The sequence below is a fragment of the Anguilla anguilla genome, chromosome 2 (assembly GCF_013347855.1).
Source record: "Anguilla anguilla isolate fAngAng1 chromosome 2, fAngAng1.pri, whole genome shotgun sequence".
NCBI lineage: Eukaryota > Metazoa > Chordata > Actinopteri > Anguilliformes > Anguillidae > Anguilla > Anguilla anguilla.
Window position 1 is genome coordinate 12,034,789 of NC_049202.1, and position 22,554 is coordinate 12,057,342.

Sequence of the window (22,554 nt, forward strand, 5' to 3'; positions counted from 1 at the left end):
CAAGAACGGAAGTTTTTTTTTATATCAGTCCTGATTATGCCAATCAAACATGGCAGGTATTTTTCGTGTAAGCAACAGAAATACTTACATCATACGATGATTAAAGATTGAATTCAATAGGGAAAACTGAATTTATTCTAACAGAATTATATATAAAATGTTATAGCAAGCTATTCAGTTTCATTACATAATTTATTCAAGCATGGACTGGGTTAAATTTGTATTATAAAAATGTGAGGCAACGAATTGTAAAATAAGCATACAAATGTATCCCCTTCTCTCACGATGCACTTTGGGAAAAAAATAACAGGATATGTCAAAGCCCATTTCTAGTCGCAGTGCTGTCACTTGGGGTTAGGATGCTGCTCAATGCATGCTGCAGCATTCTGCCTCAATCCAGGCACATTTTGCAATATCACTTGTTTCTAAAACACTGCTTGACGTCCTAAGATGCTCTGAACTAATATGTCAGGCATGTTTGGTTTTTTAAAATGGATACTATCGTGCGCTGTTTTCCTGCCGATCCCTTATTGTTGGCTAAATGTATTTATAAACTAGACTGGCGAGTCCTGTGGACGTAGCGCCGTCTTCTAATATAGACAGGCACCGAAATACTTACTTGCCTGTGAATGTAAAGGCTCGTTATGATGTGAAGTGGTATTGGGAAAATCAATGTATTGGTACATATAAGCACATTCTAAAATAAGCTAAGTTATCGGATCAGCACACCTGTTAAAATACAAAGACAACTACCCACTTCGCTTCTTGCAACCTAAACTGGCTCCTGCCTCCCGCCCTTTCACGGTTCACTTCTGCACATACTCGTGCGTTCGCAGACGGGCTGATTTCAGGAAGTATGCACTAGGTCTGCGCAGATTCTGCAGAAAAACTGACCATGTTGCGCTGCTGATTGGTTCAGAGAAGATTCAGGCCTGTGATCTGGTCTCAACGCAAGTGACGCGGGTGCAGCCATTGTTTACGGAACACAGTTATCCCGTCTTGTCGAGTCAGTAACCAATGAAAACGTGCACATTTACGCAGGTACCAATAGTAACTCTTTCTTGAGGCGGTTCGTAAGAGTTCAACCCAGGACTGGATCATAGTTATGCGCCTTATGGTAGTGTGGGGTAGAGGCGGGGCGGAGTGAAACAACTATCTATAGCAATAAAGTGGCTAGGCAATAACCCCATGCATGGCTGATCTTTCAAACTAATTGTGACAAAATTATTTTCCACAAGCATGATTCCCTTGAATTTAATTTCTATCGGAGCCAACCTTTTAGCTAAACCAGTCGGTATTTTCTCAAGTTCTTCTTTTGCAAGGTAAGTTAACTAGCATAGCGAAAAAAATCCTCGGGTTGCTGGTAGTCGGGCAAATAGCTAACGTAGCTAGCCATATAAGTTTAGATCTGGAGTTTGTCAGTCGTGCATCTGCAAGGTGCATTAATGTTTAGCTACTGCTAGCTAGCGTTACAGTCTTACTAACGAGCTACTCTTTACCGCTAGCTAAGCTTGCTACAGTTATTTCTAATCAGCTACTATAGAAGGCGTAGTGAATGTCATGCGAGTCTCCATTGTCAGTTGTTGTTTTTTTTTGTTTGTTTTTTTGACACCACTAAAAGCTAATTAAGCTACTTAAAATTGCTTGAATCCTACTGTGACCAGTGCTGGCATAAAATTGAAACTGGCTAGCTAAATTCAAAGATGGTCAGACAAAGCAGTCAAATTTATTTGCATGAGTCTAAGGCAAAACTGGAACTACACTGACCAACGACTGGTAACAGGAAATCAATGAGATTAATGAGGTATAATGGCAAAACTGGACTCAGCTAATGGTATTATAGCACTGCGCTTGATGGGTATCCGAAACTGTGATCTCTTGCATGTTTATTTTAGTTATATCAAATGCAAATGTGTGGCTCATAATGTTTATGTTTTGCAGATATATTGAAAACATGTTTGTTTATTGTTAAGGTGCACAGTGGCAGTGTGCAAAAGCTTCAGTACCACTTCGGCCCAGCGCCCCAAAAGGCCCCTTACGAGTTACATGAGATTCGTGAAACAGCAGCGTCCGCTCGTGGTCAGACAAAACCCAGGTGAACACAGAAATTCTGGTAGTTTAATTTTCATTCAGTTCAGTTCTTACACAGTTAGCTAATTGTTTTGCGTAAACTGAGTGCACATGAATTTACTCCAGATTCGTTTATCAAGTGTAGCTTATTTTGTACATTTAAAAGAACAAACATTCAAATCAGCACAAGTTGTTACAGTTTCACACGGATTTAATTCGTTGATTGAGTGTTCTGCTGTACCATTTTGTGTGTGTGCGTGTTTTCTTTCATAGATTTGAAACTCGTGGATATAGTGAAAAGGATTGCCCAGCATTGGAGAGCACTGTCACCAGAACAGAAACGGGTAAGACGTGCACTGGTAATGCTTTTGCCTTGTAAGCATTTTGGTTCCGTTTTGCTTATTTGGAGGTTCTGCAAAGTAAACTCAACATGGATTAACTTCTTTGATATACCAGCATATAAAACGAGTAAATGTTAACTCTCTTAGCTCTCTTTCAGCATGAGACAACTTGTTCTGAGCATAAAGCAACCTTTTTGGACATCATGTTTATAAATGTTGACATTGCAACCCACTGTTAGCAAGTTGAATTGACTGTATGTTTTGATAATGGCTTCTCTTTAAGCCTTTTACTTGTAATTAAGAGTAAAGCATGGTGTATATAAGCATTAACTGCTCTGCTGGTAATTATTTATTGATACACCAATTTAGAAATGCACCCACTGGTGTAGCCCCCCGCGGAGAAAAAAAGTAGCCTTCATATTTGATTTGAGTGACAGTTGTTTGGCTCCACTGTTGTTCTTTAAGCCTTTTGAGGAAGCCTCGCTGGCTGATCATGCGCAGTACAAAATGGACATAGAGCGGTACAAATCCCAGCTCACTCCAGCTCAGTCTGCAGCACTGAAGGAGGAGAGAAGGCAGAAAATGGCCAAAAGGAGGTCCATCAGGCACAAACGGGTGAGTAAAATACACTGGCCATTATTCCTACATGCACTATTACTGTGCGCTTAATGACAACCACAGCTGCTGTCATCTGTGATTTTGTTATGGAAGCCAGTAGTAGACCACATAGTGGAGGTTCTTCAGTGATAGAATTTATTTGCAGTTTGGCATCATATGCATTGGGAAAATCTGGCGCTGCAAGTTCACCGTTTCATCGAGTTATTTTGCGGCAGAAATTTGTGTGGTTTTACATTAAGATATGAAAATGAATGTTGCATTAGCATGAATGCATGACGGTACATTCCGAGATTATTTGAAAACGATTTTTGAAAGACAGTTTGTTGGATCTGGTTCCCTTGAATTTCCAGGAGCTCACGTTGCTGGGTAAGCCCAAACGGCCCAGGTCTGCTTTCAATATTTTCACGGCGGAGCATATTCCTCAAGCCAGAGGAACCACAATGCCGGTGAGACATTCCATCAGTGACAGTTGCATATAAGTGTTGTCACACTATGCTACACTGATAGAGAAAAGGATAAATACGCAAGGCCTCTTTGCATTGGGTGGGTTTCCTCAGGATTGTTCATTTTTTTTACAGAACGATTTTATCGAGAATTTGACAAATATTCAGTTTTGTATTACATAAATGCTGTGTATTATGTGAGATTTTAGTTTCAGCAAGCTGAACAGAAGTAATGTGGGTAATTGAGGCAGCCCAGGATTTAAAAAAAAAATAAAGTATCACTTTGTCTTGTGTAATATGCAATATTTTCAGTTGGTGTTTTCGTTGTGATGTAAAGGTCTCAATACAGCTAGAACAACCACATGCATATGGCATTAGAGCCCCATATTGTAACACAAATTAACAAATTTGTTAAAACAGTTATCCATGCATTTTTATATCTTATTGACCTGCTTCCCCAAATGGCCCCTTTATTTGTGGAATCTGAACCATAAAATGTAGAATTCTTTGGGTTAAGTTTGGCCTTTGACTGTTGTTTAATCTGAAAAATCTTATTTCTTTACCAGGCAAAGTTGATATCAGTGACGGACGACTGGAAGAGACTGCACCTCTCACAGAAACAGGTGAGAGTCTAACTGACACCCTAAAAAACAGATTTGGCTATGAGTGATTGTTAATGCAATATATGCATGTCACAATCTTTCTTTTAAGGTCTACATTCAACTAGCTGAAGATGATCAAATCCGTTACAAAAATGAAATGAAGTCTTGGGAGGAGCACATGATAGAAATTGGACGAGAGGACGTTGTGCGGAGGAAAAATCTTGCACCGAGAAAGACCATCAGCACAAAAGGGGGCAAAAAGAAAACCAAAGTTAAATCTGCTAAAAGTAAAGTTGCGGCGAAGTCAACAAGTACTAAATCATCTGGCAGCATCAAAGCAAAAAAGACTAAAAAAACAGTGAAAAGGGCTGAAGAGTGAGTCTACTGAACTTTTCTGTCACGAAGGCAAGCTACTGACCGTCCTGAATAAAATTTCTCAGTCATGGGAAATTCTTTGAATAATGTACATTTGCTCTGGTGTTTATGTACTGGTTTCTGTCCACATTGTTCATGTGCATGCTCATCCAACTGTGCAGTCATTTTAAGTATTAAAGAAAACAAGTGGTACATGATTTTGATTTCATACAAATCGGATTTCTCAAAGTGCAAATGAAGAAAGTGGTCAGTGTATCCATAAACTCATTTCGATTATTGTACGCTGCCAAATAGTGTCGTCCATAATGTTTGGGACAAATACATTTTTTCTTTATTTGGCTCTGTACTCCACAATTTTAGATTTATCGGACTATTCACATGTGGTTATCGGACTATTCTCAGGTGCCTGAGCTTTTAGGGTATTTTTATACATTTTGGTTTCACCATGTAGAGATTTCAGCACTTTTTATACATAAGCTCCCCCTCCCCCCTGTCAAAGGCCTGTCAAAGCATCACAAAATATACTCAACACCTTGTTATGTCTATGGGTCACAGATTTCAGAGTCATTACTGGTAAAGGATATGTGACAACGTATTAAACATGCCTACTTAAATTTACTTAATATTAATATGTCCCAAGCATTACAGTATTATGCTCGGAAATGGGGGACTATGTATAAAAACTGCTGTAATTTCTACATGGTGAAAGTAAAATGTATAAAAAATACTCTTTAATAAAAGCTGAGAATATGCACTTCACATTGGTCACAATTGTTTGATTATAAATCAAAAATTTGGGAGTTAAGGGCCAAATAAAAAAAAATGTCTTTGTCCCAAATGTTATGGCGGGCACTGCATGTAATCAAATAACCACGCATTAAACAACTAGGCTACAAAAATATATAGACATTAAAGGCAATCTATGCAGTTTTTTTAGCCTTGCTCTTGTACTGTGTAAGTCTCATCCATCCTCAAAGCTGCCCACTCATCTCTGCTGAGGGAAAGAAACATCTTTGAGCACAGCAAGTGTCGCTAGCAGGACAGCTAGAGGTAACATTGCTTACACGTCCAACAGAAATCATGGCAACTCCACATTGCTTTTGTGGAAAAGCAATTCCAAGGTTGACTCTGGTTTTTGAACAAGCCCTGTCAGCTTGTTGTTTTGCTTCGCTGTACTTGTGCTTCTTCACCTCCACCACTGCAGTAGCTAGCTAGCTGAAATCTGATCCTACTCCACTGGCTTTGTAGCCACTCCTACCCCTCCCCACAAAAAAAGAGTGTCACGCACAGAAATGTCCCAAACACATCTAAAGAAATACAGGCAGAGGATCATGGATTCAGCAAATTTGTGCCAGACTGCCAGTGCATCATAGATGACTGAGCATGGTTATTTTATAATATTTTCAAGGTCAAAATCCTGCATAGTATGCCTTTAACATGAGTTAAGTATACATTAATAGAATGTTTTGTAGTGATTTTCAAGCTAAAATGAATTCCATGTTTTGTATTGTAGTTTTGTAGTTTTAATAAACATTTACAAACATTTTTTCTATAACAAATCAGCAACATTGTCAAGTTTTTTGAAACATACACAAGTACTAGCAAGTCCTTACCCCATGCTGTGTGCTGGAGTTCATGTAACAATACTTACACTTACAAAATTACATAAAAGATGCTATTCACAAAGTATTACGTTCTGCTAAGCAGTGACCTAGTTAAGAATTCCCTGAACGCGTGTTTGGGGGAAGCTTGACTTCCTGCAGAAGTGCTTCGAAGTCTGGAGAGCACACCAGCTTGTGCTTCACATTTCCCAGAACGCTCATATCTCCGGCGAGACCTTCAGATAACCGGACAGATACAAGTTGCTGGAAACATGAACAGACAGTAAGTTACTTCCCATTTGCAGCAAATGATTCATATGCTGTGGCATACATGGTTTCTACTTATGAAACACTAAACCCCCCCCCCCCCCCCCCACATACACACACGGTTTTTCACAAAGAAGCATGACAGTTGAAAAGGGATTAGCACTGTATTGAAGGTCAGAGTGAAATCACAAAAGGAGAGGTGCTTTTTGCACATGCTATACCTGCAGGAAAGAAAACGCAGCTCCTTCTGAAACATCCATTATGATTTCCCCCAAGGCCAGTTGGACTCTTCCAGATTTTCTGATCTGGAGTTTCCCTATCAGTCCCTCTGAGAAATCCGATAGGACGGGAGCGGTTTCTTTAGCCACGGGCTCCTGTGAAAGTATCCCAGCATAAGAATTTGTTATTTCCTCTGATATGTTGAAGGGGGAAAAATGGACTGACATTTGGTTTAACAACATATACAACTTCAATATTCTGTAGATTTCTAGAAACCTTTGATTTTCTGGAACACTTTTAACATTACTCTGAAATACCATGAAATATAAAAAAATAAAGAGAATTATAACATAAGGAACTAACTCGTGTTTTAATGAGAGACTGCCGCTTTTCTTCTGGTTTGGTGTCTTTCTTAGGAAGTTTTTCGGCGTTCGATTCCAGCTGGCCAGGGAGGGTGTCTGGCAGCTGGATGAAGAGCAGCTCTTCCTTCTCGGAAACGGTGAGCTGCTGGAAGAGTTCTGCCACAGTTGGCTGTTGAGGGTTCAAAGCCCCTTTCGCGAGCCGAGAGCCCCTCTGTGGCAGCACTATGGGTGCCGCCGAACTTGCACGATCACCCACCGTTTCTTCTTTCACTGCAAAGCAAAGGAGAAATAGCAACTTACTTACGTATTGCATACGAAGTTATAGTTCATCACCAGTATATCCAATTAATTCAGTTCTCTTTATTGGAATGTGATCACTTATTCAGAGGAAATGACAATAGTGCATATATTAGTGTTATGTTCTGTAGCTGGTAGGTGACACATTCTCTTGCATCGTGAATCCTTTTTTTGTTTGGTGTCTGTGACAACCAGCTTGTAACATACCTTGCCTAGGATAACTATATACTGTATGGTGTTCTTAACCTTGTTCATCCGACTTACCATGGATGGCTGTGTCACCTGTGAAAAACTCGCTTGATTGGTAGAGTGGAAGTTGAATTGGTCGGTTTCTTGCATCATTTTTCAAACCTGGGTCATCCAAAAACTAAAAACCAACACAAGTGTCAAACTGGTTTTAAGCTACCACATTATTGCTTATTCTGCCTGTAACCAAACTAATGTCAGCTATGTGGTAACCTCATGATGACCAGAACATGATCATGAAATGCCAAACTGAGTGATTAGCTTTAGTCTGTAGGAGTACACAATAATGATATATAAGTGTTCAGAGGAAGCTTGTCTAATCTGACCAAAGTGTGCCATTGTATTCCTCTACAACTAAATGCATTTTTACAACTGAGCCTTATGGATGTTATCTTGCTCAAACCTACATCATCTCGTTGAAGCTTCTGAAGAATCTCGTTATCGTCATCTTCGGCGACACGCTTCTCTTTTTTAATGCATTTTAAAACCGGTGATTGTCCATACTCGCTCTGCTCTGCACTATCCCAGCTCCCTGAGGAAGGTGAGAGAGTTGTCAGGACACGTACATCACAATGTCAATACTGGACATGTATTCCAAAGCGGGAAACGTGACTGCTGGTAAAGAGATTCTTTACCTGTTTTCTTAATGGTGTCAGCCGGGCCCTGCTCAAATATGGAGTGTGACTGAATGGTCTGGGGCCGCTCTCTCCTCCTTCCTCTGACCTCCCTGTGCTTCTCCTCTTTTTCTTTCTTCTCTCTTTTTGGAACATTGTGAGCTTCATCCTTTAGTCTCCAGATAAAAATAAACATGTCAATAAAATTCACCAAATTATGAAAAGCATATTGGTAAAGAAAGAAATGCAATAAAAATAAAATAAATAAAAAAACATTTTCCCCCCCATGTTAAAGTCATACATACCAGTTATTAACACAGTTTCTTTATCAGACATTTATCCAGGCATGGGCCCCATTCAATTATTGTATTTATTTTATTATTTTTTTGATGCAGTAGTGAAATATGTAAATTCATTTAATGCTTGATTACAGAGAATACACTTACTCGTCTTTAGACTTCCGAACCGAATGCACATTCGGAATGAAAGTTTTCTGCAAGAAATCGGGGGAAAATTAATAACATATTTTAGAAACCTTGGAGACATACACAGTCATTTTCCAAGACTAAGCACGAAACTTGCCAGATAACTGTCGAGTCCAATACCTCTCATCTGAGACCCTAACATACGAGCTAATGCTTATATCTGCAGGCACAATTACCTGGCCTGAATATTTGTTGAGCTTATTTGCCATATATTTTACAGAGGTGTATGTTTTTTAAAAATAATCTTTTGTTCCCCTTTACCCTATATGATTAATGTTCTATGAATACACATGTATTGGCTCTGTGGGCTAGATCTTAAACTGCTGTGCAGCTTTATAGTTTGCAGACCTGTGTTCCAGAGGTTTGTATGCTCTATGACTATGGCAAGGCACAAAGAAACACCTCCAGTCATATGAGGGCATTCTCGTTTGTTATTCTAGTTCTGTTAATTTGGGCAGTAGTATGTTTGTCAATCACTGATTATACAAGATTGGAGATTTAGGTTTTATTGCTGTGGTGGTACGTGTTGGTAATCTATCAGGAGAAAGTGAAGGTGATTTAAAATTGTGTCAATATGGGAGTGGAGTAAATGGTAAATGGACTGCATTTATATAGCGCTTTTATCCAAAGCGCTTTACAATTGATGCCTCTCATTCGCCAGAGCAGTTAGGGGTTAGGTGTCTTGCTCAAGGACACTTCGACATGCCCAGGGCGGGGTTTGAACCGGCAACCCTCCGATTGCCAGACAATCGGTCTTACCTCCTGAGCTATGTCGCCCCTACAATTTGTAAAACGTGCACTGGATGTTTTGCCAACATATATGGCAGTAAGTTAGTAGCATATATGCAGTATGCAATAGTTGTTAAAACTATGTCATTTTGCAACGGAAACTTCTTTCCTCTAACCTATCTGTAATTTTTTTGCGTATACCAAAATCTGGATGAAAATCTCACCTTCTTAAACCCACCCAGTGTAAGGTCTCTGGAGCGCAGAGAGCTCAGTCGTCCCGGAGGGGGCGGAGGATTCAGGGACACTCGTCCCGGCAAACTTCTGCCCAGAGCAAAGCATTGTCTGGAGTCTGACGTCCCCGGAGTGTTTCCTGGGTTATCACACTCGTGCTGGTCAGACATTCTGAAAAGAAAAAAACTGAAACATTAGCAGAATCACATTTCAGGATGTTAACATTTAATTAGTGTATGAAAATATTAGATTATACGACCTACAATTCGCATATGAGAAAATTATTTCAGTTCTAAGACAAAGAGTTTGTGAATCGAAGCTGTATCTCAAGACTCCATAGGCTAAATAAAGCACTTTGGAATCGGTCACAGGGGTTAGAAAAGGGACAATATTTTAAATCGCGCACCTCCAGTCCATATGCAAGAGCCTCCATTTTGTAGAATTGCAAGACGAGTTGCATCCCTAGAACTTGCCGCTAATATAATAGCTCCAGCTTGGTTCGATTATGCATTTATTTGACCTTACACAAACCATGCGTTATACCCGAATGCATGCATTATTGCTATTTACATTATGTCATTTTTTGTTATCTAACACAACAAAGACGCACAACTTCCTGCTGGGTGCTACGTCGGTCTACGTCAAATGGCAATGTCACGTGTTCTAAACTCACACTGCTGGTGATGCATTCTAATCTAGAACCATTCAGCAAGCAATTACAATTTACCAAATGTCATATTCAGAAGAGGCGATTAATCGACATAGCATATAGTAGCCTATTTATCTAGCTATAATGTTTACGTCCTATGGCTGTAGGTATACATTAGGTCATTGTAACGTTTCTTTATCCGTAGTTAATTTTAATGTGGCCACAAGGTGACGGTGTTTAACAAGCTTGAAACAGGCGAGAATCAGTGCTCTACTAGAGTAGAACTGTATCGGCGAGATATTTTCGTAGAAAATACATTTGTAATATGTTTCCTTTTCATCTTCCATTACAAGCGAATTTGCTGCCATGACCTTTATATTCGAATCAATTTGGATAGGTTCTTCCATATGTTTCATTCATGAAAAAACAGGTAGTTCAGCTGTTTTATAAGAGAACAATGGACAAAAAATAAAACAAAATTATGCATACGTGCAGTATTATGAAACGCTCAAGTGGCCCAGTCAGCAAGGGGCTAGCCTACACATAACCGGTTCTGGCCAAGGGCTTTGCCAGCAATGGCAATTATGACCACTATGACCAAGTTCACAGAAGGGTAATTGATTGGCACCATCTCACCAGGGACAGGGTTTAACCACTGCATTGGCTCCTTGCAGTGATGGGCCAGGTGTCCATATGTTGCCAGTATTCATGGCACATACATCTCAACTCTCGTAAGTTCTAGTTGTTGTGTGCTATTGTGTGGCCAGTGATGTGTAAAATAGTCCTTGTAGGTGGGTGCATTGGGGAACTGTGCACTCTTCAGCTTCACTGCTTCTTTCATGGGTGTGGGTGCTGGTCACTTGAGGCACAATTGCTGATTCTACATTGGGAAGGGAAAAGGGAGGGAAATTATTGCAAAAAAAAAAGAAGTTGATCTACTGTAATCCACAATATATGGGAAGTATCACGGTATTACAGTGCATCACTACCATCTTCTCCTAGATAATTGTATGAGGGTTGCTTACGAATTGGCTCTTCCTGTTTAATATCCTAGCAGTCTTGCTCACCAACTGCTATGGGCCATGGGTCTCTCTAAATGTCTGTAACTTTATCAAGTAGGGACACTATTCAAACACCCCTACATCGACCTACTCCAGGCCTTGGATTCCGCCTTTTAATCAGAATCAAAATCAGGACTTTACTGGCCAATGTTTTTATGCAGAACCAGGAATTTGACTTGGTAAATCAGTTGCTCTCTGCATAACAGTCAATACAAAGATGAGCCAAAGTGGAAAAATAAAAATGCAGAACCACTTGCCAGCTTGAGTCACTCTCCTGGCTAAAGATTTTGGATCACATATGTTACAATGTCCACAGTCTATTTGTTAGCATATGATTTTAATTGTTTGTTTAAATTATTATTAATAGAATGGTGTATGAAAATGTTCTGCCAGTTCTGACAAGATACATGGTTGAATAGCCAAAAGAATGAGGGGGAAAAAAATAACTAAATCCATTTTAAAATCCTGTTAAGAAAGAAATCCATAGTCAACTGTTGCACTGATATATTATTTCCCCACAATAGTATATTTAAAGTAGACAAATCTCTGTTTCTTTTTTTTCTTCCACAGTGACTTTGCAAATGCATGTTGCCCAGCGGTTCACAAGCGTAGGCCTATAAAATAGAAAAGCTTGATTGATCATTCATGATGTTTAAGCGCGTGTCAAAGCGCACGTTTGTTAACGGCACTGATTACTTTGTGAGTAGAGATGTAAATAAATGCACCTTGGTGACTGCGCATTGCTCGTGAAATTGGTTGTGCTTCAGCCCACAGCTTGTGAGCAAAACGTCTGCTGATCATTAGCGACAGAAGACAGGGATTTGGGAGGGGTGTGGGGGGAGCAAGTTTGACACATGTGAGAATCCCCGAAGCAGTTGGGATGCGTCCGCATACTTGAATTTTCAGTTGGTTAAACTAGTGGAGTAGGGTTTTAAGGGCGGCGCTTTGCAGATGGAGAAAAGTGTAAACCCTAAAGGAAATTGTGTAAGGCAGTAAAAAACAATGAGCCCCACTCGCTTAGTTCCAGCGACAGGAGTGCGGTATGCGTATGATTAATTTTGAAGTATAGTGAAGTTTAAAGTCAGTGCGAGGCACTGGGGCTACTCTTAGCGGCGTTCTGTAGGCGCAATGGCTGCTCAATGCGACTCTTTGACCGGATACCTGCAACAATCGGACCCGGGCTCAAACAGCGAACGTAGCACTGACTCCCCTTTGCCCGTTTCTGAGGATGACTCCAGTGGACCACCCGCCCCGCCAGACCCGGAGTGGACAGAGGAGAGATTTCGCGTGGATCGCAAGAAACTGGAAGTTATGCTATTAGGTAAATTAAATAAATAAATAAAAACTGTCTTTGATTTCCAAAATGGTCGTGGAAAATTTGACCAGTTTCCATTGTGAGGTCAGAATAAAGTGTTTCACCAACTTATCAAAGTTAAGTTGGCGAACTTTTTGAGACATTGTGTGCTATAGCCTTGGGGGGAAATCGAATAGAATGTTGGTTTACAGACTGTTATCCGATCCGTTAGTTTTAAACAATGCCTGCAGAATCGCAGTTTTTCTAAATGCACTGAGTTACTCCGACTTCAGCGGTGTTGACTTTTTTTTATTTCCTTGAAGACTTAGCCCGATCGGTTACTGTAGCCTACTTGCTACCCAGCTAGCGCCTGAAGCTTCAGGCAAAAATTGCTGTGCTTACTCTCCAGCGTAAACGTGTAGTCAAATTCTGATCAAAACTGATACATTGGATAGGCCTATTGTGCAGACATGGGTGTCTCCCAGTTTAGGAGATGCTTTGTGTGGATTTCTGGGTTTTATTCCGTTGATTCATTTTAAATTATTGGCAGTTGTCTGATTTTGTGAACTTCGGTTAATGCAGCATGTTCGATACGGATCGCACAGCTTCAGGGGAAGTCTGGCTGTCATACACATATACTCCTTCCGTCGTAAGCTGTAGTAGGGTACTATTGCTGTAACCTTGCTTTTATAACTCATGGAAAAATTGTTGGTCTTTAGTCGACACTGATTTAAAACAAGTAAGTCCAATATTAGCTGCCGACTACTCAGATAGCTTGCAATTGATAGGCAACTTGAATTATTGAATGGATGCAGGCAGCTGATGTTGCTTTCAGATATAACTAAATGCAATGTAGCATCCTTTTACTTTGAAAACAGGCGCTTCATTGTAGCAACATAATATTTGTTAGACTGTCTCCATGGAATAGGAATTTAGGAAAATCAATTTCATGGTCTTTTTTGTCCATTAGCCTACATTTTATGGGCTCCTTCTTGCTTGGTATTATTCTGTTGTCATCTCTTCCTAAAACCTTCTTCCTAAATTGACAGATGTTGTATCAAAAAATGCTTTTAAACCGAATGGATCAAGTTTTCTATTTTAAAAGAATGCCAAACTTATGTTTTTCCTAGCTCAAGGTCTTTTTTTGTAAACTTTCATTGAAATGTTTTTAAAATCAAAGGCTACATTTTCAACATGAAAAACATAAGCTATGATGTCAACAGGTGACTGTTGGATACCCATGTCTGCTTGTCTCATCTAGTATTTGTCCTGTCATCTTCATGTCTCATCTAGGCTATATGTGAGAGGTTGGTTCATGCAGACCTGTTTAGGTAATTAGCACTTCTGACTACAGTTGTGCTTTCCACATGTTTTATTTATTTATTTTTTTATTTTCTTTTTACCTTTCCAACTTTGGTCGGTCTGTAAGTTTAAAAGATTGTAGTGCTAATCAGCGACCTTTTGCCCTTCATCTATACTAGACGGAGAGCCTTGTGTGCATTAACTATCAGATTATGTAAAAACATACTTAATATGTGACAAATTAATATAAATCACGACCAATAGAGGTCAGTGTTGAATTTATAGAACACCATTCCTATTTGTCTTCACAAGCAATGGCAGCTTTTGAAGCATAGTCAGGTTGTCTCTGGTAGGTGTGGCAACACAGGGCACAGTAATGTGCCTTGATCATTTGTTTATTGTTTATTTGTTAGGATCCCCATTAGCTGTGCCCAAAAGCACAGCTAGTCTTCCTGGGGTCCACATTTAAAAACATACATTAAACATTACACTCAACACAAATGGCAAACCTAAGACATTTTAACACCATTTATAACGTGCATGCTCATAACTTGTTTTGTATCTGATAAAAATCACCCCATTAAAAAATGTAGCTTTTGTTTTTGTGGAGCAATGATTAAAAAAAAAAGTTTATGACCAAAGGTTAGGAATAGCCTATACAGAATAAAAATATCTTTATTTCAAAATCTGCAACTGCGAACCTTAAAGCAGCATTTAAGTGTGAAAATTATGCTATCCGTGGATGACTGGATTGCACAAAAACAAACTGGAGTTTGCCTTGTGGCGCAAATGTCCATTAAAATTGTGTAGATATTTTTGTTAGGAAAACGCAGTTGTTGTTTTTGACAGCCCTTTGGGGAGGCTATGAAAGTTCCCCAGCTTTGACGGGCTCTGTCGTAATCCTTTGGCCGTATCTTTGTGCATTCCTTTGCATGTCTCCATACTGTGGGTGGATCCATGCTGGGAATTAGGAGCTGACCTCAGTTTTGTTTCAGATGCCAATTTGTTTTTAGATGATCTGTTTAAGTGGCTAGCAGTCAGCCTAGGTGTCAGCAGTTCTTTTGTTTTTTACTTTTGACTTCTTTAGCCAGTATTGTGCATCCTGTGTTATGGTGTTGTATTTACAGGATTTAAATGTAATATCAGAGGCTGCATATGCCTTAAACATGGAATATATTTAGTATGGCTATGTTGTTGAGTTAATTTGCCTGATGGTATAACAACAAATATGTAAAGTAATATTTAAAAATATTTTCACATTAACCTTTTGTAATAGTACCATCTAATAGCTTGGAAAGTATCCAATATTTTTGACTGTGGAGATGGACAAGCACAGAGGGTCTTGATTTAGAAAATAGTATTTATATGGGGAAATTTGCTTGTCTGGTTGATTAATTCTCAGGCTGAATTTCCTTATAGTAGCTGACGACTGTACATCTAAGGATCTACTCCACTGCTGTGGTTGTGTGAATAATGCTTGTTCATCCCTTAAGGAAAGAGTATTGTTTTTGTGAGGGTTTCTCGCCCTTCTCTGACTCACTGTATTTAGGCTGTGTGGTATTTGCTTGAAGAGGGTTTTTCTCTGCGGGAGGTCAGTTAATCTTCAACTGTTCAGAATTCCATCTCCTTCTGCATCTTCATTCAGGAGAACCTTTGTTTGACATTGGCCTTGGTATATGAGGCAATCCTGGGGAAAAAAAAAAACAAACCATTCCTTTTTTTTAAGTGGTGGCGTCTTCCTCAGACGTAGTTCTAAACACGAGGGGCTGGATCTGCTAAAGACCAAAAACCAAAGTGTCTGATCACTGCACACCAGCTTCTTTTGAATTATTGGCATCATATGTTTTACTACTCCGGAACATAAAGTGAACACTTCTATGGACATTTCTGTTTAGGAGAATCTCTTGCACTATAGGCCATGTTATGCATAATGTAATTTGTATTCTATATTATAAATCAGGCAAGTAGCCTATACCCAACTGTCTCTACACAGCTATTAAGTCACAGTTGCTTACCTCTTTCCCCACTCACTGCCATAATTAAATGCTTTATTTAGGCTGATGCCTGCTTCCTTTTAGACATTTACTAGTGTTTAGTGTTTCATGTGGCTTTGCTCATTTGCTGAATGAAGTGGTATTCAGAAAACACAGTCCGAATAACTTTTTTCTCCTTCGAGAAATGGGGAGAGCAGACGTCAGCTTTCAATAATGCCATAGACAAATTCACCCTGCCAGGACAAAAGAGGAGTAGAAAACCAGTGTAGAACCAGATAATATTACTGTAGGCATGATTGCATAAAGTAATGGAACGAACCGATTTTGTCCTGATTTGTCTTTTTATTTATTCCCTGTTAGCTTCACAAAGGGTTTGGTTTGATTTTGTTTACAGTAAAAAAAAATACTTTTAATGCTGTTTTTATTGGTCCATAGGTGTCTTTCAGTGTCTCGTACCATCATATATTGGCTCAAGATTTAGTTGGCTCTCTCCCTGGTCTGGACCCTTTGTTCAGATGGTTAGGCTTTTTTAACCCAGTGTATCTAAACATATTTTAGCCTACATTTTCTGCTCTTTTCTTCTTTTCAGTACTTTTGGGTGTAACCCTTTTAAATGCACCGAGCCCTAATGTCCAGTTATATTTTAACTGGAAATGTAGCGTACTTTGCTTCATCTGGAAAGAGAGGATAAAGCCTTCCATTTCAGTGTATTCCATTGGTTGCGATATGTGGGTTGCTTACAGGGGTCTTGAGGGCTGTACTGATGCAATCATTGGGGAAGTTATGGCGCTTCATGCGTAGCTGTGTATACACACGTCTGGTGAAGGAGAGCTATTTGTGTTTTAAGAGGTTAATATTGTACTACACTTCAGTGACATGGCGGCTAATACAGCCGAAGCAAGAATAATTGACTACGCAATCAATGAAAGCTGAGAAACTATTTTCTCTATAGAAGCATAAAAAGTAATTAATGTAGGCTAAGCATAAGCTAATATAGTAGTCAGCAAATGAGAGTTGATCATACATTACTGAACAGATTACTGCTATAAACAATGTATGGGATAACTGCATGCAATAAAGCTGTAATTTAGTATCCTTGACAAGTTATTTTATTTTATTTTTTTAATAACACATTTTATTGGGAAGTATTATTCCCAGATATTTTATTGCTCTGGAGATTTTTCTGTTTTTTGATGTATTGGATAGAGTGTGCGTCTGTGCAAATGTGTTTTCTTAGCACTTGGGCTAATTGTAATGATTAATATAATGTTTGTGGAATAATAGAATTATGGGAAGGGATTAAATATTTGAGTTGTCATTCTTAGCAGCCATGGATTGTTCAATGTGACTGTATTCTGTTGTGCTCCTCCCTAATCAGGAGCCCAGCACTCTGCCACGTCCCTCCGTTTGTATGTAGGATTCTTGGTCTGTTCGATACACGGCCTATGGTTTTAAGTAGAACAAGATGACGATGATACACACAGTGTTTGCTGTGGTAACTTGAGCCTGATGAATTGACGTTTTAAGAATGGAATTCAATCAGATGTTTTACGTCTAAAATCCAGTTGGATATTTAAAAAAAGTAAGCCATTCCAGTGACTGAGCGAAATGGAATGCCTCACATTTTGTTTTGAAAACTTTGTCCTCTTGGCTTTGCATGGTGTGCAGTAGCGTTCCTGTCCCTGAGGTTCAAAGTGGCATGTGCTTTCAGATAATTATCTTACAGTAAACTTCCACATTACTGCCTCATGCGTAAGCGACCTACCTGATTATCTGACACCTTCATTTAAGTAATTGACAGCCTGGTAAATTGCTAACTTTTTTCTGAGTGGAGTACATCTGTTTATTGAATAGATCATTTTTGCATGTTCTCATTTTGAAATTTTGTCAGCTGCCATGCTTATTAAAATTTTTTGTGGTTTATCCAAACTTTTATGTATCCCCTCCCCCTGGTTCAGTTGAGTTTGGTTTTACGGTAGTTCTGTTTTCCTTCTCTCCATTGTACATGTGCTTATTGCCCAAGTGAATGTGATGATAACTGACTTTGTTTTGCGCTCATGCAGCAAATTGATAAGGTCCTTTACCATTATAACCGCGGAGATGATTGTTCCATATGTGGCCTTGTTTGCTTTGGACTCGAAGCACTCTAGATAAGGAAGTGTGTTTTCCAGAAAGTACATAATTCAGAACCCTGCTGAATTAATTGTATGAATTAATGGGGTGGGGATGTTTGTTCTAGATTATATTGTCTGTGAAGTGACCCTAGTCTTCCATTTCAGAAACTGAAGTACAGTAACTTGACTCTCAGCCGTGGCTGTTAAATCGCGGCGTCTCTGTGAGGTTAAGAAAGTGCATCAATGGTAACCAAGAATTTCCTACCTGCGAGTGGTTGTTTATCTCCCCATCTGCAGACTTCACGCTCTGTCTGTGAGTAAAAACAGGAGAAAAGTTGATGTTTTCCACATAGACGTGAAAACTATTACTCCCCCATGTTTGGGCAAACATTGTTTTAAGGAAAAAAAAGTTAATTAAGAAGTTTAATTAAGCTCTGCTGGCAGAATGAACCTTAGAAGTTGGGCTCATTATACAGATCATTTGCGGCCACGATGTTACCAAGCCAAGTCACGTTATTGGCTTTTAAGGCAAGCAGTGCACTAAATGTATGCACTAGATGGCCAGTCCTTATAACATCATTTTGCAGCACATTCACATCCTGTTTGACAGTTTCACAATTGGACATTTGTGATGAAATTATTCAGTTGATTAAGTGTTTTTTATTTTATGTTTTTTTCAGCTGCATTTCAGCAGGAAGTAATTTGTTTAACCAGAGGTAAAGGGAATGAAGCAACTCCTATGCACAAATTAGTGTCAGTTAAAATGATTTACACATCCATCATGAGTCTTGTTTTGCAATGTTAGAAAGGTGCTATTTTTAAATTAAATAAATGAAAAATTTGCTGTGACTGCCTCCCCCCCACACTCATTCACACACTCACACACACGCACGCACACACTTAATGCGGTTATGACAGTGGTTATGAGTTTGAAAGGATCGTAAATCGGCAGAGGAACAAGTTGTTTTGAAAGCGTTCCTCTCATTTTCCCTCTTTCTGTGAAACATTACAAATATTTATGGAAGCCAAAAGCATTTTGGGGGGAAAACAAAAAGGAATTAATCGAACAATGATCTCTGAAACCCTGAGAGGAATTTAATGATGACATTACTGCATGACCAGAAAGTACCCACCCACGTTCTTTCACTATGAATGTAGATTTTTTGTGCTTTTAATTGTATTTTTCACTCCTTGTAAAGTATGAGAAGCATGCATGATTGTATTTTTCTTATTACCCATATCTAAGTCTTGTATTATTTGTCATTTTTATTGAAAGTTAAGGAATTTTGCCCAGAAAGAATGTATTTTACTATGGAATAGTTTTTTTTCTTCTTTTTTTCAGTCAAACACTTCTCAGTAAATAGGCGCCGCATCACATCAAAGACAGAGTTTTTCTCAAGGACAGTGGGGTAAAGGAGGATTATGTTACTAAAGAAGAACAAGAGAGAGAGTTGCCAATTTATGTTTTATGGCATCCGGATTTGTGTTTTATTTACATATTCCGTTTGAATTCTTCATGATGACATGGGGAATTGCCATTTCGTGGTCGCAGTCGCTCCAGGGGTGAGTTGAGCTGCCCTCTGGCCCCCATATGGCCCTGTTTGGGCCACCTGTGGTTGGGCAAGGTCTGGGCAGAATGACCTGAGGTCCTGTGCAGACGGTCATGTTTTTTTATTCCCAGCTCCAAGCTCCCTGGAGCTGGCCCTGACCTGGCCCGGGGAGCGTGGGCTTTGTAGTTTCTGAAAGCGGCTAAATAAGATGTCGCTACAAATGTAATAAAAAGAATGAATCAGTTGCGGAGAACAGTTTTCCCCCCTCCTCACAGTTTGTGGAAGTGAACTGTTTTTCCCCTTCTCTTTGGTTTCCATGGTAACGTGCCTAAACAGTAGCACATGAGGCAGAGATGACACACATGTTCATTTATCAGGGGTATGACAGGCAGAGCATAAAGTTTTCATTCTTTTGCCCTATCAGGACATGAGAGATTTTGCACATGGATTGATAGGGTGTATGGATATTAATGTGAGGAGGAATATGGAGGGAGCAGGCAGAGTGTGGGATGTAGGTAAATTTTAGGCTGTGAATGGAGCGTAATCCATTATAAATTCACTGCCCTATTATGGGCTCTGAACAGCATTTTCACAGTATTCTTCATTAATTTCCAGTAATGCCAGTATCTTTTTTATTGCTATAGTTTGTATTAACTTAAATGGTTCGCAATCAAATGATGACTGGGCTTAGCTGCAGTACTTCTGATATTGAACATGCATGTTAAAGTTGATCAAAGAGATATGTTTTATGATTTATCACTTATGTGATGTAGACTTACTGTATGTTTTTGGATACAGGTCATCAGCCTTTTTTTAGATAATATCTGGGATGATACTTTGCTACTTTGTGTGTAATATAAACTAAATTACTTTTATATTTTGTGTCGATTTGTTTAAATGAACTTGTAGTTTTATGACTTCTGCCTAGCTTGGGAATTGAAGACCATTTCACTGTGTGCTTACACACCTGCCTGGCTTACAGCATTAAGATTCAAAGCAGGTAGCATAATGATTGCCATTACTTATTTGCAAATAAAAAGAAAAATTACTGCAGCATATAATTATCATTATAAAATTATTCTGCCCGCATTTCCTTCCACAGGTCATTAACCCAGACAATCATTAGCTCTGTGGCCTTCGTTTAAATTGATTTTTGTACTGTACAATATTTCTTATTGTTGTCCTGATTCAACCATGGAAGCTTGCTGCAGATGGGCCATGCACCCTGTGTTTACAGCAGGAAAACTTTGTTTTTGGGGCCATAGCAACATTTATAAACTGGATTCAATGCAAGATAAATCTGTTGAGACTAGTAAACATTCATTTTTTTTCCCCCCGTCATCAGCATGGAGGTCTTCAGTCTGAGGAACATGACCACAGATATTTCCTGATAGGCCTGGTGCATGCAGGAGCGAAGCCTTCATCTTTTTTTTTTTTTGTTGTTGTCTGCTGAATAAAAGTAACGGGGGCAGGAAGTGCGAGCCGTGTGGAATGCGCTCAGGGCTGGCTCTCCACTGGAGTGGGGCCTAGGGAAACAACTGGCCTGTTTCAAAAAAAAAAAAGCCAAGCGTGGCTGTGCGCTCCAGCAGCACCGGGCCAATTGAATTAAAACTCCTTCCATATTGTGTCTATCGCTGAATAAACATTTCGTCGGAGATTGCGGATTCGCTTTTTGTGCGGAGGAGGGAAGGTGGATATTTGAACTCCCAGCTGAAATTCTGGGTTCCTTCTCTCCGGAGCCTACGGGCTACGACCCGAAACGCTAAAACCGAATGCTTGTTTGCTTGTGCTTGTGCTCCGGCGTCCCAGTTTTGTTCACAGTCGAGTTGTTCTTCTGCTGGTATCTGAAACGGATTGCGGGCGGGCGGGCGGGACGTTCTTGCCTGCCGTGCGGGGCCAGCCCGAAGGGCCTTGAGGGGAACTGGGAGAAGCTTCCCAGTATTCACATGGGTTAATTCACAGCAGCTGTCTGAGCAGCTCTGCATTTGAGAAAAAGAGGAAGAAAAAAACACTGGCTTGGACCAGCAACTTTTGTTATGACAAGAGAAAGAATAGGCCATTACACAACAGCTAGCTTTTGTCCTCAAGAGATGGAGGCCGCAAACAAAACACAGCCAATGTGTTACTGTATTATTTTGATGACAAAGTAAACATCCAAAGCATTTATCTCTTATGTATTTTTATTTATTTTATCTGAGACTGGATATACTCATTTTGTCGAAGAATCAAGTTGTAGGATGGTGCGTCTGTTTTTCTAAAAAATAAAAAAATACACAATTTTAATATAAATCAAGAATTTCCTTTGTGTATTTTTTTTTCCACTGTTTATAGCTTTTGCCTTAATTGCACTGGATCTTGCCAATATGATACATTGTAAATTATTTGTAGTAGAATTCCAGCATGTACATTGCTCTCTTATTAAAAGGTTAATTCTGTCTACTTTATAATTTTGTGAACTGACATATAATTGACTCTATTATCTCAAGCTCCTTTTGATCAGCCACAATGCATAATTTATCCTAATTACCTGGTGAACAGTTGACTCTGCCATGTCCTGTCAAAATATTTGAAAACCGTGTTAATGTCCAGCCAACTGCAACAGAAAAAGGATATAAATTAGCTTTCAGTGGGTCCAAGGAAAATAATGATTGGCACTTACAAGACCTGGATTTAGGGCTGTCTTGCTCACATTGGGCCTCATTCACGAAACATGCGTACGATCACAATTGATCGTAAACTGCGTGTAAGAACGTTTCCGAGAACAATTCGGCATTCATCATTTTTTTTCTTATCTGTATTTGTTTGCGGCTGTTTCCTTATATTAATCGCACGTAGGACATTTTGAATGTTTTGGTCGAGAAACCCCTCCAATGTTCTGAATATCAGATGGCATATCATGGAGTGTCATTCTACAGAGGCCAGATCTATGTAGTCAAACTGCATTACAGTACAGACAAAACAAATCTGTTATTGTTATCATTTTGCTTATGGCTGCACTTATACGGGTCTCTGGATGAACTTACCCATTGAGCACCAGACTCTGCTATTCTAGCACGCTACGGAACATGCTGTTACAATTAGACAATTATA

General features: G+C 39.4%; 3 protein-coding genes across 4 annotated transcripts in view; 2 read left to right on the plus strand and 1 right to left on the minus strand.

Annotated features, from left to right (window-relative positions):
• The first annotated feature begins 1,035 nt into the window (after positions 1–1,035).
• tfam (transcription factor A, mitochondrial) lies at positions 1,036–4,641 on the plus strand. 2 transcript variants are annotated; one of them, XM_035406374.1, is made up of 7 exons: positions 1,036–1,322; positions 1,974–2,095; positions 2,344–2,414; positions 2,877–3,026; positions 3,380–3,475; positions 4,039–4,095; positions 4,184–4,641. In XM_035406374.1, exons 1-7 carry the CDS (start codon positions 1,240–1,242, stop codon positions 4,451–4,453), a joined length of 849 nt encoding a protein of 282 aa, XP_035262265.1. In that variant the 5' UTR covers positions 1,036–1,239; the 3' UTR covers positions 4,454–4,641. The 2 variants fall into 2 exon arrangements, with proteins under 2 accessions (XP_035262265.1, XP_035262266.1); XM_035406375.1 differs by lacking the exon at positions 1,036–1,322 and adding an exon at positions 1,659–1,804.
• Positions 4,642–5,938: 1,297 nt separating this feature from the next.
• zgc:171971 (uncharacterized protein LOC569690 homolog) lies at positions 5,939–10,166 on the minus strand. The gene is made up of 9 exons (XM_035406373.1): positions 9,907–10,166; positions 9,494–9,671; positions 8,502–8,548; positions 8,077–8,231; positions 7,849–7,973; positions 7,460–7,562; positions 6,900–7,168; positions 6,539–6,691; positions 5,939–6,314 (listed from the first exon to the last, which is right to left on the minus strand). Exons 1-9 carry the CDS (start codon positions 9,915–9,917, stop codon positions 6,165–6,167), a joined length of 1,191 nt encoding a protein of 396 aa, XP_035262264.1. The 5' UTR covers positions 9,918–10,166; the 3' UTR covers positions 5,939–6,164.
• Positions 10,167–12,001: 1,835 nt separating this feature from the next.
• LOC118221560 (protein bicaudal C homolog 1-like) overlaps positions 12,002–22,554 on the plus strand; it is a 70,486-nt gene continuing 59,933 nt past the window's right edge. Inside the window, exon 1 of the mRNA XM_035406754.1 lies at positions 12,002–12,531. Within this exon, the coding sequence (XP_035262645.1) occupies positions 12,339–12,531 (193 nt within the window). The 5' untranslated portion in view covers positions 12,002–12,338. The remainder of the gene's footprint in view (positions 12,532–22,554) is intronic.

Bases quoted from the DNA above. Each gene is read 5' to 3' on its own strand.
- zgc:171971 (XM_035406373.1), bottom strand. The intron at 8,549-9,493 runs GTGAGATTTTCA...GATTTCTTGCAG, and splicing joins CACTGGGTGGGTTTAAGAAG to AAAACTTTCATTCCGAATGT. The intron at 7,563-7,848 runs GTAGGTTTGAGC...GTTGGTTTTTAG, and splicing joins AGAAGCTTCAACGAGATGAT to TTTTTGGATGACCCAGGTTT.
- tfam (XM_035406374.1), top strand. From the start codon at position 1,240: ATGATTCCCTTGAATTTAATTTCTATCGGAGCCAACCTTTTAGCTAAA. The intron at 1,323-1,973 runs GTAAGTTAACTA...TTTATTGTTAAG, and splicing joins TCAAGTTCTTCTTTTGCAAG to GTGCACAGTGGCAGTGTGCA. The intron at 3,027-3,379 runs GTGAGTAAAATA...TTGAATTTCCAG, and splicing joins GGTCCATCAGGCACAAACGG to GAGCTCACGTTGCTGGGTAA.